Source organism: Ascidiella aspersa, chromosome 3 (genome assembly GCF_963924565.1).
Source record: "Ascidiella aspersa chromosome 3, kaAscAspe10.2, whole genome shotgun sequence".
NCBI classification, from domain to species: Eukaryota; Metazoa; Chordata; class Ascidiacea; order Phlebobranchia; family Ascidiidae; genus Ascidiella; species Ascidiella aspersa.
Window position 1 is genome coordinate 32,951,374 of NC_139449.1, and position 15,709 is coordinate 32,967,082.

The 15,709-nt window shown below is 35.4% G+C and overlaps 3 protein-coding genes across 3 annotated transcripts; 1 reads left to right on the top strand and 2 right to left on the bottom strand.

The window, feature by feature from the left end:
- Positions 1-290: 290 nt before the first annotated feature.
- LOC146162566 (U4/U6 small nuclear ribonucleoprotein Prp3-like) lies at positions 291-9,037 on the bottom strand. Its single transcript, XM_083383585.1, has 13 exons — positions 8,905-9,037; positions 8,269-8,370; positions 7,665-7,766; positions 7,077-7,264; positions 6,463-6,571; positions 5,956-6,150; positions 5,419-5,585; positions 5,040-5,119; positions 4,239-4,385; positions 3,330-3,543; positions 2,613-2,731; positions 1,961-2,041; positions 291-1,232 (listed from the first exon to the last, which is right to left on the bottom strand). The coding sequence occupies exons 1-13, from the start codon at positions 8,935-8,937 to the stop codon at positions 1,036-1,038; spliced, it is 1,734 nt and encodes a 577-aa protein (XP_083239711.1). The 5' UTR covers positions 8,938-9,037; the 3' UTR covers positions 291-1,035.
- Positions 9,038-9,756: 719 nt separating this feature from the next.
- On the top strand, positions 9,757-14,664 carry LOC146162567 (microfibril-associated glycoprotein 4-like). Its single transcript, XM_083384163.1, has 7 exons — positions 9,757-10,078; positions 10,327-10,469; positions 10,783-10,879; positions 11,705-11,798; positions 11,881-11,948; positions 13,300-13,551; positions 14,406-14,664. Exons 1-6 carry the CDS (start codon positions 9,799-9,801, stop codon positions 13,548-13,550), a joined length of 933 nt encoding a protein of 310 aa, XP_083240289.1. The 5' UTR covers positions 9,757-9,798; the 3' UTR covers position 13,551; positions 14,406-14,664.
- LOC146162568 (dolichyl-diphosphooligosaccharide--protein glycosyltransferase subunit DAD1-like) lies at positions 14,137-15,480 on the bottom strand. Its single transcript, XM_083384164.1, has 4 exons — positions 15,336-15,480; positions 15,113-15,248; positions 14,820-14,954; positions 14,137-14,342 (listed from the first exon to the last, which is right to left on the bottom strand). The coding sequence occupies exons 1-3, from the start codon at positions 15,411-15,413 to the stop codon at positions 14,824-14,826; spliced, it is 345 nt and encodes a 114-aa protein (XP_083240290.1). The 5' UTR covers positions 15,414-15,480; the 3' UTR covers positions 14,137-14,342; positions 14,820-14,823.
- Positions 15,481-15,709: the final 229 nt, after the last annotated feature.

Here is a 15,709-nt window from a genome sequence, read left to right on the forward strand (position 1 = left end):
ACTTTTATGCTGTTTACGTGTTTCAAGACAAATAGTGTATCTGGTTAATATAACTTATTATTTCAGTCCTTGCAAAATATTTTCCTGTTGTTTAAATTTTTACCTTTCACTGCCGCTCGAACACAAATTTAAATGTCTTACTTGGTTTAGGCGTCCATCATTTCTTACAAACTTGGCGCTTGGCAAACAGTAAAAATAATACCTGCTGATAACACAAAAAAACACTGTGTAGACTACGAATTCGTTCGATTGTTCTTTTATTTTAGTTTTTTTATTTTAGAGCAAAAAAAAAATAATTTCACTAAAATTCCAGATCAAATATTAGTCGACGTAATCGCATTATCCTAAATCAGAAGAGAGTGGTTGTTCACAAAACTGGTCAAAGAGAAAATTGTAGTCATTTGGCACGGTATACGACAATAAAATGCATGTAGTAGCCTAGACTGTGAAAGTTGAATTAAATTTGTAATGTCATATATGGGCAGAAAGAGCGCAATGTTAAGCATATAAATATATCGTTTTTTTTCTTTCACTTATTGTTGTAAATAAGGTTTCTAAACTTGTTCAGTAAATCAGCACGCAGAAACGTGTCAAACGTGTACTTTTAAAACACACGTTCGGTTTACTGTCTGATGCCACGCTAACCTTTTTCCTTAAATTTATGAAGAGATGATTATAAAGGTTTATTAAGGTTAATTTTCGGTTTGTCGGTTTTAAATAGAATTTTTTGAATGGATGTTGGGATGTGGATTTGTAAATTGGTGAGTAGCTAAAAAAAAGCTTAAGATAGGAAGTGAAACCACGAGTATGAAGTGTAAAACTGTTAGAGAAGAGACAGATAATGCCATTGACAATCGTTCCGCGAGCTCCGGAAAAAAGATACATACCAAACTAAAGCCAAATTTGCCAACGCGTTGAAAGTACAATTATTATTTGGGCTAATTCTTATCCATAAGACCGGTTGGCACCAAGCCCAGTTCCTCCGATCCAATCTTGCAAGATTTTACTAGCCAGGCCCAGAAAGAAATTCTCCAATCAATCTTCTAGAATCTTCTGCGAATGCGCAAAGTCCCAGTAGTGCGCCACCCCGTGTTTGAAAAAGAAGTCACGTGCTTCGGTGTCATTGGCGCACTGCTTGAAGGTCATGTTGCCGAAGTGGTTCGACTTGGTTTGCCCTTCCCAGATCAGCTGACAAGGGTGGTTCCCCTCTGCTGTGGCGACCGAATCGGCGTCTGAGGGGAAAAATTATTTGGGACATTTTATTTGAGAGAACGTTTCGATTGGAAGCCATTATTAGTGTACATTGGGTGAAAATAATTGTCTAAGCGTTATACTTCTTATTTAGTCAGCAGTAGTCCCTTTGCTATCCTTATAAAGCAGGGGTCACCGAACTACGGCCAGCTTTTGAAAATAATTTTTAATGTTTTCCTTGGTAAATAATCATATTTCAGACAAAAAAGTTGGAAACATATTTTAAATCCGGCCCGCGATCTTTAATCCTTACAGTTACCTGGCCTGCAATCACCAATCGTTACAGTTACCTGGCCCTTTATAAAAAAGTTCTGTGACCACCGTTCTAAAGGATCGTCTTAGACATGCTATGCTATGTTCGGTTTCAAAATATTACAAACTGATAAAATATCTCTTATAGTGGCACAAATTTTGATGGTCACAGAGCAAAATTGAGCCATTTAATATCACATTGGCAAAAAAGGTACTCATTTTCTAAAAGTTTAAAAAGATTTTACCTTTAATGACAAGTTTTTGTACCTATTGCTTTCCGGCATGCACAGGAAACATGAAAAGCGAAACACAGAATAAAACACAATAATTATTCTGTTCCAAATACACGACGAAGGACATCGACATTTAACAAAAATTGCGGGCAGCGATTGAGAAGGTTTACAAAAATAGAGTGGAATAAAATGCCTTGAATAAAAACAGGCAATTTATCACTCACCGTTCTTTTTTCCCTTCTTCTCTTCGTCCCACTTGATACGCACGTTCATGAGCCGGTTAAACTTGCGCTGAGACTTCGGACCTGGAAGCGAGAAAAGTACATATTGAAGAGATTTTATGATTTAAGAGATTTAAGGCTGCTCAACACACTCATTCGGTGCCTAAAGTGACCGCAAATATGGTACATTCAATATAATAAAGTGTCACGATTTTTTGCTTTGTTTACTTTACCAAGCAAATCACGCCTGTTTAATTATTGTGTAGTCTTTCACTTTTTTTCTTGAACGTTAACATGAGAATTTCAGCCCAATAGGAATGGCGCCGACAATAGATTTATGGACAAATACTGTTCATTCTTTATTGCATACGTTAGTCAATCTTCCTATGATACACGAAAAGTTATTGACAAACAAACGCTGTTATCGATAAAGCAATCGTAGACATCCAGAAAAAAGGCAATACTTACGTAGGCCTGTTTACGTAGTTATGGTAACTATAGAAATTGTAGGACTTTTTATTAATCCATTTGTCCAACAAGTTGTTGCAGTTGCACAAGCGTGTATACTGAACAGTGAGTAATTTTTAGAATGGTTGCCATATAAGTCAGTGTCGGCAAATCATTTGAGGCTGTTAGTGTTCAGCACAAGACCCACCTCCTTCAACGATGACGATGGTTATGTCGGGGTGCAGAACGGTGCAGCCGGTCAGGTACAACTGCTTGCTGTTCATTTCGATCTTAAACTTCTTTGCGGGGTCGCGCAAACTTCGCACCCTGGATATTGACGTAAACAGCTTTTTATATAAAAGCTTGTAGTCAAGGTACGAGCGATTGGGCGCTATTTAATATATCTAATGACTTCGAACAAAGGTTATTCATTTTACTGCCAAGGTTAGTGCAAAATAATGTATTTTTTGTTTAATATTGACACCACATTTGTGTCAATACTGACACCAAGAATGTATATGTCGTACCTACAAGACTAATAAATTGATCCAATTCCTGTAAACGACAGGGAGCAGAAGAAGATTTTTTAAAACTCGAATTTGTTAAAACAACCATAGACATTTATTTTCTTAGTTTCAGCTTTACTTTGTTTCCTTTTGGGGTATCAACAATTTTGAAAGACAATAAAACAGATTTTGAGGCTATTTTAACGAAAAAGTTCTGACTTTTGAATTTTAATTCATATTAAGTGGTTATCGGGGTCCATGTCTTCCAAAATTTACACACATTTCAACATTTCTAGACCTCAAATAATTAATGGAAATTTAACGAAAAATTACCAGGAACGCATTTTGCTTTCACAAGCATATATCAGTTTAAAGTGTAGCGTAAAAAAATATTACTTAGAAAAGTTTTTCGTTCGTACCTGTACATTGCGACCTGTACGGCGTCGGACACGTCTTCCTTGAGTTTCTTGATGCGCTTCTCCTTGACTTGTTCTGCGGTGAGCTTCCGCGCCGCGTTGGCCTGCTCGTGAGCCTTCTGTCGCTTGGCCATCTGCTGACGCACGTGCTTCTCCACCTTGGTGGGATCCTGGACGGCGTCGGTGCCAAGCACGCGCATCAGGTTCGACAGTTTCACTGCGCGAGAAAGTTTGAAACAATATTGCATTTTTTTCAGGGAAAAATATATCAGTTTTCGTTGAAGGTCGTGATTCACACACTATAAAGGGTTTTATATTTTTTCTCAAAAAATGCAATATTCTTTCCTGCATTATGCATAAAGATTACTGCATATTTTGAGAGAAAAAAATAGTTTATGCATTAAATGCGATTATTCAAACTATACATGGCCGATTTGTGCAAAAAAAATACTTCATTTTTTTTTAGTTAAACTGAAAAAACAAATACTCCCTAAATGACGTGAATCGTGATTCGCGCAGTATTCATAGTTTAACCGAGGCAAATGTTTCGCTGTAGAAGATTCAACTTTATTTTTAAGAAAAAAAAACATCATAAATGTGCATAAAATGTCTTGATTCGTTACACTAACAGTACCGCTACGGGAGGAAATGAAAAGAAAATTTCCAACAATTCCAACACATTATCTGTTTTAAGACGTAATAAGAATGATCTTGAAAATGAATAAAGAGTTATTCGAAACGTCCAAAATGATACCTACTTCTGTATGGGCTTTGATATTCTTATTACGTCTTACTACAACCTCCAACCATTAAGCTCCAAAGATTATCTGTTTTAAATTGCGCAAAATCACTTTTCTACAACTTTAGTAGGAACTGCACTTTGTAGAAATACCAAGACAGCAATAGACCTACCTTTAGGTTCTGGGGCGGGTGCAAGTCCGAGCCGCACTTTTTCCTGTTCGTCTTTCAGCGCTTCTTTTCTGTTCATTCTCCTCAGTTTCTTGCGTTCCTTTTTTGTGAGGAAGGTGCCCAGAACCGGGTCCACGTCTTTGTCGCGACCTGCAACAAAATATAACAAATAACAAAAATTTTGCGCTAAAATCATTGTTGAAAAAGTGTAATTTGGCAGAATAAAGGCCTAAACTGCCTTCTTAGAAATTAGGTTCGGATAATGATTAGTGCTATGTATTGAAACATGAGTTAGTGCTGCAATCGTGCTAAAACATTATTTTACTTTGAGCCACAATTACACTTCAGGGATTATATTCAACGTGCATAATGACCAATTTGGTGAAAACGAAATATAATATATCTTTGTCATATAGACTTAGGTGGTGTGTCACATGTTGGTGAGCGTCTTAACATTTCTTTATCTGTACATGATACCTTTGTTAAATTTGACACTTTAATAAAAAAAGGGTATTTGTTGACTTAGAATCTGTATTTGGCAATTGACAGAGCATTGTTAAGATTTTGTTTACCATGAACCCGAACAAATGCAACAAAAATCATGTCTTGGTATAGTACAGGCCTAAGAAAACCATCCTAAAAATTAAACAGTTGGCCAGATAATGGTCCCCGTTTTTTAGCTTGTGGCAAAAAGATATGTTTTGTATTTAGTGATTGGGCATCTGAATTTGAACACACAGGACAGTACATTGCAAGATTCTCTATATTCAGTTAAAAGGTAGTGTCAACTAAAATATTACTTACCTGGGGCTTTTAGTTGGGCAGGGTGTTCAATGAGGTTTGTTATTACGTCAGGGGATATTACGCTTGGGGCACCATTCTCACTAGAAAACAGAATAAAATAGACTTCAATAAAAAATCCGAATTTAAAAAAATCCAGAAATATCCAATCAAAACAAAAAGTCATTACAAAACGCCAGGTAAATTAGTTATGCAAAAATATTTACCAAGAAAACTTTTTTTATTTATAAAAATTATGGTATAAAGTATATTTTGTAAATTACCAAATGACAGGTGTCAGTTGAAAAACAGTGAAAATAAAGTCCTGCTATAAAAAAAAGTTCAGATTTAACTATTCTGATCAACAAGCAAAATAAAAATTTTGGCAATAATTCCACCTTACCCGATTTTTTCAACGACATAGTTGTCCCACCACTCTATTTGTGGGATTAAATCGTATGACATGTCAAGACCAGGCTTTGGCATTATTAGAGCAAGTTTTGACGCCTGTTGGATTCCCGTGCGTTTGGCAGCTTGTGATATTTCGCTCTGAAGCTTTTCAAGTTGGGCCTGTGATAAGAAGGTGCATCAAAAGTTACTTATTAGTATATTTTTCACAACAGAAACAAAACGTTTGCGAAAAATAAAATGTTGCAATTCTTTTAAGTTGTTAGAAATCATTTATAAGTAGATTGAAATTTATGTTCAACACATGTATAATTGTATATGTATTATATAGTATGTACACTACAACTGTAACAGACTGTGATATACCTTTTTAACAAAATTATTAAGGATTTGTCCACTAATAAAATAAACTACACACTGATTGAAGTGTTAGGACTCTTAACAGAGTTCCAACAAAGTTTTAATTATAACAAGTTTTATTTTAATTGTATTTTCAAATGCGTATGAAAAGAACAATGAAATGAGTACAAACCTTGGTACGGATTTTCTGAGCAATTTGTTCAAATTTTCCTCTTTCGTGAAACTTAAAATGCCGCCGTTGCCGATTTGCAGTTTCAAGTTTGACTCTTGTGTCATAGAAATCGCTCGTACTGCTCGTCATGTCTGGCAACGGCTTCTCGTGCATTTTTTGCCGGAATTCTTCTTGCTTTTTGGCGCGGATGTTTGCCTGCAGACATTTAACCAACATTTACAAGAAGAAGGGGGAAATACTCTGTCACATTTCATAAAATTATGTGAACTCAATTAATATGTCTAGGAAAATCTTATTTTAGATTGCACACTGGATATTAATAGCAAAAATATCAGATATGTTTTTTTTTATCACCCCTTTTGAAAAGGTAATTTCAGGACATATATATATATTAATTGAAAACTATTTGACCATCAATCTATCAAACTTATTTTCAACACTTAGGTTTTAAACTACCATTAGGTTTAACACTGTTTTCAATTTGTTAAAACTGAGGCTATCACTCACTTTTAGTGTCGGAACACGACTTGGCATTTGCAAAAGGTGTCCAGATGAGTCCACAGTCCTGCCCATGTCGTCCAATATAAGTGGCTTTGGGGCATGACCCTCTTTGCTCCTGCAATGTAAACACATCTTTATTATTTTTGGACCGAATTAAAATATTTATGATAAGGGATACTATATTTATGATAAGGGATACAGACACCAATACTTCTGACAAACAGTAAAGCTGTGTGATTTGATACCTAACGACGTTATGATTATTTAATGTCAAATAGAAAAATTAATAAATGTTCCAGGTTCCAGATTATTATATTCTTAATCTAGAGATTTTAACCAAAGCATCAAGAAGTTTAATTACTCATACTTTTTGGGAAATTTTCATTTAAAAATAAAAAATTGGTGCGTCACATCGCAAACCATGGCTGGAATTGCTAAATTGATAAAGTATTGGATGAGCAATGATACCCTAGTATCACAGAGTATCGATACAGCCGCTTGGCATTGGGTATGGTGCCAATGTAATATTGTTGAACATCCCTACATTGCATTCACCAACAAGCCAATGCTTTTGTATTAGGTAGTCAAAACAGTTTCTATGCTAAATTTGAACAACTTACTCCGTCTTTGCCATGTTGATTAGTTTGGCTTGAACACCAGGATGCTGGATTCCAGACAGTAACTCGGGCTTGGCCGCAAGTTTGGCTTGGATTTTTTTCTGCAGTTCTGCAGCCTTGGCCGCCTTGTCTACTGCTGTTCCCATTAAAGAGGCACTTTTCACGATCACTTGTGTGTCTATTGCGTTGGCCTGTTAATAAAAAAGTACTTCTATTGGCAATTTACAATAGAGACAAAATTTGTCACACTTTGCCAGCTTGTTGCACAACAAAAATTACAAAAATCAGCTGCACACTTTTCACAATACCACACTTTATACAAAACAAAGTTGCCTTACTGCCTTAACTAGAACAATGAAGTAAGAAAACATCATATTATTGCCAGTTATATAATGGAAAGTGTGAATTAAAGTGTTGATTGATTATTATCTGCATGCCAGTTTGTAATTATCAGTCAATTTTTTAAATTACGGTTCAGCGGCACACTTAAATTCCTCTTAAGGCACACATCTGTGTGCATCCATACCCAATTTCATTGAGGTGGAGAATAAATTTGATTTTCAACACTTAAGCTGTTTGATCTAAATTTACCTGTGACTGAACTTTGGCAGACAGGAGATTAGGACTGATGTGTTTAATTTGCTCTTTTCTTTGTTCAATTTGTTGTCGGGCTTGAGCCATCATAAGCTTAATCTGTAAGTAGAAATACAAAGTTGAGTAGCTCTACTAAATAACAACTAAAGTGCAACTATCATAATAAGAAAGGAAAAGTTCTATTCCGAAATAAATAGTAAACTACAACAAAATTATAAAAACATATTTAGAGTAAAACCTGCACGGCCCAACTTTGCTGGGCAATTTATTATTAAAATTAACAACATGCTCATCACACTACAATACCAAAAACTCTACTTTTCAACTAGAATGTATGTATAAAATTCTAATAAAGTAAAATTACAAATTTGTTATGAAATTAAAACTATTGCAAGCAATGCAAAAAACAACAGTTTTAATTTTTCAAAATGAAAAAAAAATAGGAAAAACTGCGCTGCACTTGCATCTTTTAAAGTAGACATCATAATGACCTCAGTAATGGTGTTGACAGATAGGTTATTATCAATAGATTTCAAAGTAAAACACTAGTTATAACTTATAACCACTTTTTTTCAAAATAAAACAAGTAATAACATGTAACCTCATGTGTAGACAACACCGGGCTTTCTTCAGGTGCCTCCATTGGTGGCGGCTCTTCGAACCTCCGTGATTTCTTCACAACATCCCCGACTCCATTGTCCTCCTGCAAAAGGTAACCTTGCAATGATAAAGGTAAATAAATTCCCAAACAATTTAGAGCCATTTTCAGTGATTTTTCATCCGTAATTGTTAAATTAAAATCGCCAAATGACAACACCAATAAATGTAACAAAACAGCTAAACTCATCTGAAGATCTTGACGAAATATGGCAGGTGAATGGCCGTAAAAAAATTTGGGTGACCAGTAACAACCAAGGTCTAAGGGCACCCCGCTAGTAAACGAATGGAAAAATGAGGTACATATCCATTTGGGGGTGCAGGTTTAGTTTGTTAAAATGCTCGATAAAACTTGTCATACTTATAGGAGCAGATAAATAAAAATTGACCTACAAAGTTGTCCGGTTTTAGGATACACTCTGGTATGAAGGAAAGTGTATATTTAAACCTAAATTCCACAAAATATGTGGGTAATATTCTATAAAAAATACCCCAACATACTAACCTAAAAAGTCGTTGTTCAGTATAGTTACAGAATCGGTCAACAAAAAACAAAATCCGATGTTAAATCAGCACATACCTTCCTCTTTCTTGGTGGTTTGACATTTTCCATTGTGAAGTGTATTGTGAACCTTAAGTGTTATTGCCAAAAGCTGTGTTAGTTTAAAAAAACAACGTTGACGGCCTATAATACGTACAGCCGACAGTTGCTGCTTTTTAACCAAAGCTATATTTTTAGACTTTCGTATATCGAACGTTTTATCTTCGTCCGGATCACTAGAATGCAGCTTTTTCGCTTGGTTGGTTGGTGATATTATCAAACAAGAACAATATAAAAAGCTAAGATTGATTAGATGAAAAATCATCAATATTGCAGTCAAATGTGTAATTATCCAAATGTTACAATAATGATTTTGGGATATCTGCTTTAATGAGGAAACTTTATAATTACCGGCTTTGAAGTTATAATCTTTTTGATGCGCATGAACGAATACACACCAAGAGAACTATCGGTCCGTAGTTAATGCCATTTAGTTTTAGCAGGGTCAGTCATCGTTCATATTTCTACTATCTACTTAGTGTTTGTTCATAGTAAGAGTACACCGCGAGAAGCTGGCAGACAGACAGAGCTGTTCGAAACAAGACGAATAACTAAAGTAAGCAAATCATTACAGGGTTTAGCAGTGTGTGTTTATAGTTTTCGAATTCCTGATCTGGCAAAATATCGTGGTAATATTTAATAACTTGCATAAGTAGGTTTAACATCGTATTGCAGTGGCTTTAGTTTTATTAATTTTTTATACGCTTAAATAGTGATGTTTCACGTGATGTAAACCTTATCCTAAAACTTTATTATTTGAAGTTCCTTTATCTTTTACCATCCATATTTTAAAATTTGTACGAATACTATATTCTGAAAAAGGAGATATTTTTGTACACTTAACTGCTAACCAACATCTAAAATAGCCTTGCAATGAATAAAATATTGTCCCTGCTTCTAATTTGCTTGGTCGAACGTACTTTGGGCAATGGACCAGCACCTTCGCAACAGACTGCATTTCGACAGGCCCAGCTGACCTGTATGGTACCAGTTGATTCCTCCTCTAAAGAGTGCACAGGTCGGTGTCGTCCGGGAAAACGGGGTCCAGTTGGCCCAGTCGGCCCAGTCGGCCCTAAAGGAGACGCAGCCCCTGTCAATGATCAACTGGAAGAGAAAGTCAGACTTCTAGAGCGACAGATTTCTGTATTGGAAGGTAAAAAATTGTGTGCATTTAATAAATTAAAAACTTTCTCCGCGCGATGAACGGTCCTATAAAAATCAAAAACAAATTCTTTAAAACATCATGTCAATTTTAACTCACGATTTTTTATCGACTGGATGCTTATGTCCGATGATTCATTTGCCAAGTTTGTATTCGTTTTCTTTCCTCGTTTCCCTCTAACGAACGGTTGGACATTCAAAACTTATATAAAACAAATTAGGCTACTTATTTATACACAGCTAATCGGCTGCCTAGGAATTGCCAAGACGTCCAACGAACTACAAACATGAGTGGAGTTTTTACAGTTTACCCGTTTAACCCAAACTTCGGCAAAGGCCTCGAGGTCTTTTGCGACATGGATCACGGCCAGGGCGGATGGATGGTAGGTTGGAAGTGTTTTTAACACATTGAAAAACGGCTGTTCTTCCACTGTTTTGCTTAAATACATTTAAACTAATTTGTCTTCTAAACATAAACAGTTAGGTGTTTTGTTATCGAAGCGTTTTGGCCTTGAAACACCTCATTGAGATAACAATCCTACGGTTGTTGAAATAAAAGCCAACAGATAAATATTTTAGCCCCAAATTCTGTTTATCAAAAATACGTTTTCGGTAGCCAAAATCCCGCCAATGCGATAGCAAGACACAAACACTTGTTGTTCATCTGTATTTTTGAAATGTGTTGACTTTTTACAGGTAATACAGCGCAGAATCGACGCCACAGTAAATTTCACCCGCGGTTGGGAGGATTACAAAAACGGCTTCGGTGACAAAAGTGGAAACTTTTGGATGGGTATAACAGAAGTTTGCGTTACAGCGTTGTACCGTAGGTAGTCTAATGCTTCGTTGGTCGTGGTACTCTTATAAATGCCTTATAATAGTAAACCCAGTGGTGAAAGTAAGGGCGAACGGTCAGGAACGGCAATCCGTTAAAAAAATTTTTTTCAAGATTTCACTTGTATATTGGTACACGACATCGAACCATAAGCTCAGGTTATCAAAAGTTTTGATTTTATACGTCCCGCTATGACGTAAATTTCTGACGTCATGTATGGAAATATTTGTGCGTATCAGTTATAAAATTATTCCACTTTCACCCCTTAAATGAGGAATAGTTGTTGTTTGAGACTTCATGTGTCGGGTGGTAAACACAATTGCTTCATTTGCAGTGCAGTAAAATTTAAAAAAAAATCGAGATGTTTTCTATAAATTGTCATATGAGTCATGTAAGCTGTCACGATCAACGGGTGAAAACAGCAGTCCAAAATAGCGGAAGTCACGCCGCAATGACGTAATAGAGGATGCTTTGTCGGCAATGACAAGTTGTTTTCGTTCAAAGATCTGTGGGTCGCTCGCTAAAACGACGCTGATATTTATTTACATAAAAGTTATTACAATACGCCAAAACAAGTTTGACAATGCATTCACCTGGGTTAATTACACATCATAAAATAGGCAAAATGTAGGTGGAATAGGCAAATGTGGTTAAACTGAATATAGTGTATGTATTATATTTCTACACGCTCGTTCCATCTCGACGTATAGGTACCTGATCTATCTAGTAGCTTTTTTTAAGAGGTGTTAAAAATGATATGCCAAAGTTTACGTTACTTCAAAGGTTTAGAAAATCTTCGCGAGATCATAACAGATCGATTTGAACTCCGAGTGGATTTGACCTCATTTGAAGACGTCAATAGATACGCCATTTACAGGTGTTCAATTTTACCTAAACACATCGATAGTTAAATGCTTCTACTTGGTGAAAATGTTCCTAAATACAAGTAACTTTTACAGAACATTTGAAATTGGACCGGAATCTAGAGGGTTTGTTTTGACTGTTGGTCAGTACAGCGGAAATGCAGGTAAGATGAAAGAAATATACAAACAACGATGTTAAATGAAAAACGATATATTGCTTTCACAACATTAAATATTATGCGACCGACAGGAGTAGGGCTTGAGCTACGGGAAAATGCAAAAAAATTCGTAAAATGACATGGTTGACATTTGTTGAAACATTTTTGGAACCATTTTAAGCCAATCTAGAGGGCGTGGCCGCAAAAATTTTCCGGGGGAGTTCCCCCGGACCCCCCAATATTTCGGCTCGCTACGCTTACCTGCGGTCTATGTTGCCCTTACCAAAAAAGTCGCCCCCCCTTGCCCTGAAATCGCTCCGGCGTCCCTGAATAACAATCAAGAAGGTAGGGCTGCGATAGGGTAAATTGTTTAAAATGCTTTTTGAAACCACCAATCTAGGTTTCATGGCTATAGTATTTTTTTGGAAATAAATAGCCTACGTCTCGCCTAAAAGCCTTGTTAAAAGTACAACCGAATAACTCGAAATGCGAAAAAGAGGACATTTGGGCATTTTTGAGCGTCCTCGGAGGCTCGGAGGACCATTCACTTTTTACGAAAAAAGAGGACAAATCCTCCTAAAATAGGACATATGATAGGCCTAAATTATATAAATAATTTGACTTCAACTTACGAATAAGACTTGACTCACAATAAATTCAAATGCTTTGTATGAACACATTTCAGTGAGATTGGTTTGTTTTTGTCAAATAAGTGTAAAAATCTTAACTTAAACGTTTGCTTCGTTTTTGATTGTTGCTATGCGAAATGTTGCTTGGAATGAAACGCGGTTATCGGTTTTGATAGGATTGATGCTGTAAGTTACTTCGATTTGACTTGTTATAACAATAACTTGGACTGGGACTTCACTTGGTATTTGTAAAAATACCTTGACTTGAACTTAAGTCACTTAACACTGACAAACCCTGTTAAGTAACAAGGACATGACACTCGAACTGTATATCCGATGTTCGACTCAAGTCCAAGTCTTAAATCAAAAGTCATTTTGGTCAAAGACTTAAGTCAAGTCTAATTATTGAAAACAGTTACTTGAGTGCACTCTAGTCAATGCATAACTGGGGAAAGCCTTCTGTCTTCCCTTGCGTGTATTTATCAATTGATTTCGACTTCAAGAATACGTTTAAATTAATAAAAACCTTTGACATCACTTAAAAGTTTTCTACTTCATCTATGGAATTAACCATACTGGGATGTAGCCTATACCGCATTTACCATCTTGATTTTTCTTTCAAACTTTAGTATATCAAATACCAACATTATATATCTAAAAATATCTGTCGAATTAAAGCGATGCATGTCTGATGTCCGTAGTCTTATTTCACGAACATCGTTTTACAGGCAACGCTTTAATTCACCACAACGGTTCGATGTTTACCACCTTCGACCGCGATAATGACGGTTCGTCACTTCGCAACTGCGGTGAAAATCACAAGGGTGGATGGTGGTTCGGCAGCTCATATTGTTTTTCGGGCTTTCTCAACGGCTTGTATCGAACTACGCAGATCGACGATTGGCGTGGAATCATCTGGAACGGTTTTTTGCACGGCAAATCTCTCAAAAAAGTCCAAATGGCAATCAGAAAATTATAGAGTGGCCATACGGTTTGTACTTTTAAGTAATAGCACTAGCAGTTGTGCGTTTTCAATTAAATTTTGTTTTATGACACAGTAGGTCCGGCATGAAATATTGCAGTTGCATAAAAAGCTGTAGAAAATGTAAATATTTTGTTGAACGTATTGGTTTTAATAGTGTCCTAATTGCGGATTTTGTAAAAAGTTACGCTTTGCAAAGTTTTTACCCTATGTTTTACGTGAGTATCAATTCAGCGTAAAAATAAGAACTTATACAGAAAAGTTTTCACGTTTAGCACTAAAATTTAGATTGCTTTCTACAATGTTAATAAACTTGATAATAGGGAGTATTTTTTAAATTACATTGGTCAGACGTGACGTAAGTGCAGTTTTCTGCTTGCGATAAGCATAAGAATGTTTAATTTGTTTTTCATAGATCGTTAAAACAATGAATTCCGTGTTTAAAAGGGAATCAAGACAAATTAATTTTAAAATTCTGTATTTTTTTTACTCAATTCAAATTTAACTGTTCCATACACAGAGCGTTTTGGTAAAAAATGTTACATGGTAACTTTAACTCGGGATTAAGTTTCAGATTACCACATTTAGGCAAAACAGGGTATTTTTTATTTATCAAAGTAAAATTGACGCAGCAAAACGTTTGAGCTCAAAGTTTTCTAGCAAATATTTTTAAACATTGGAATATTAAACGCAGACATCTCGATTATGAAAAGTGTGTGGCGCGCAGCAACAAAGTTTATTGAACTTCTTCTGCTAAAAGTTAGTTGCTTCATTTTGGATCGCTGCTTCCTGAAAAGAAAGAAAATTATTTCATATTATGAAATCTAGAACATTTTCTTTAATTTTTTTTAGATTTGTAGTTTAACAACAAAAAGACGAGCCAATGAACTGTTGTATCAAGCATCTTACAAAGAAATTGCTACCAACATTATAAAAAAGATGTGTCATGGAAACTTATATATATATTTTTGGCAAATGTAAATATTTAAACAATTTAAAACTTTTGGTCGAGGAATAACCGTCAAACAACCTAGTTTAAAATTCAGAGTGATGAGCTGTATGTTTTAAACCAACATAGCCAACAAGCTTTTTGTTTATTTCCTGACCTTGTTTAAACTAGCTTTTTTTTGATTTGTTTTTAATTTAGCAATAAAATTCAGAGCAATGTGTGTTCCATCGAAATTTACACACCATGTAAAATGTTATATATGATTGGTTTGACATTGAAACATACAGCTTATAATTTATTTAATCGAGTAGACTTACATTCTTAACCCATGAAGTTTATGACAACCAAGTGCAGAATAACGTGGGCAAAAAGAAAATCGGCAAATGCTCTTTCAGGGGCAATGGAACGGAAGTCAGTAGAGTTTTCTGGGTTTACTTGCAATCGAAGATTCACTGAACAGTAAAACATTTTTTAAATTAAATTCTAATATAATATAATAAAATCAACCAATCAACCACTATAGCAATTGAACATTAACAAAACAAAGCTAATAAAAAATTATAATTTATTCTTTTTAACTGGTCAGTAAGTGAACCAACAAAATACTAACCGGCAAGTACAAATGATGCAACACAGGAAATAAATCCAGCCAGAAAGGAATTAAACGGGAAGGTTCCTACCAAGGCACAGTAAACAAATTGCAATATGCCAGTAATGAGAATATACGTCAGGTATGAGTCTATGACCTGAAAACATTTTTTTTCATGCAAAATTATTCATGGAGATTTGTAAAATATTCAAAATGATATAAGAGTATTCAGTTGAAAACTAACCTTCAACTTTGCCGGTGTTCTGTGAGTGTAGTCTTTGAAAAAGTTGGAAATTACTGAAACAATATTTTCTGATGACATGCTGGTGTTTTTATTTATAACTAAATAAATTGAAAATTTAATATCACTGGAATAAAATACATGGTTAAAAAAACATTTCACTTTGACGAGATTTACATTGTGCAGCGCCAAATTTTCAGGTGTGCAATTAAAGTTTCATGCACACTTAAGAACCCTAAGAAACCTTAGATTTTTCGGAAGCATTTGTGTGCAATTTACCAATTTAGAGTCAAACAGAAATTTCGTTAAAAAAATGTCTGGTGTGCATCTGCCACAGGATGCAGACTGGGCTAAAACAACCACACATTGCAAGACAT

Bases quoted from the DNA above. Each gene is read 5' to 3' on its own strand.
- LOC146162567 (XM_083384163.1), top strand. From the start codon at position 9,799: ATGAATAAAATATTGTCCCTGCTTCTAATTTGCTTGGTCGAACGTACT. The intron at 10,880-11,704 runs GTATAACAGAAG...GTTACTTCAAAG, and splicing joins AAGTGGAAACTTTTGGATGG to GTTTAGAAAATCTTCGCGAG. The intron at 11,949-13,299 runs GTAAGATGAAAG...ATCGTTTTACAG, and splicing joins TCAGTACAGCGGAAATGCAG to GCAACGCTTTAATTCACCAC.
- LOC146162566 (XM_083383585.1), bottom strand. From the start codon at position 8,937: ATGGAAAATGTCAAACCACCAAGAAAGAGGAAG. The intron at 7,265-7,664 runs GTAAATTTAGAT...TTTTATTAACAG, and splicing joins CTGCCAAAGTTCAGTCACAG to GCCAACGCAATAGACACACA. The intron at 5,120-5,418 runs GTAAGGTGGAAT...TCTGTTTTCTAG, and splicing joins TATGTCGTTGAAAAAATCGG to TGAGAATGGTGCCCCAAGCG.
- LOC146162568 (XM_083384164.1), bottom strand. From the start codon at position 15,413: ATGTCATCAGAAAATATTGTTTCAGTAATTTCCAACTTTTTCAAAGAC. The intron at 15,249-15,335 runs GTTAGTTTTCAA...AAATGTTTTCAG, and splicing joins GAACACCGGCAAAGTTGAAG to GTCATAGACTCATACCTGAC. The intron at 14,955-15,112 runs GTTAGTATTTTG...TTTACTGTTCAG, and splicing joins TGCATCATTTGTACTTGCCG to TGAATCTTCGATTGCAAGTA.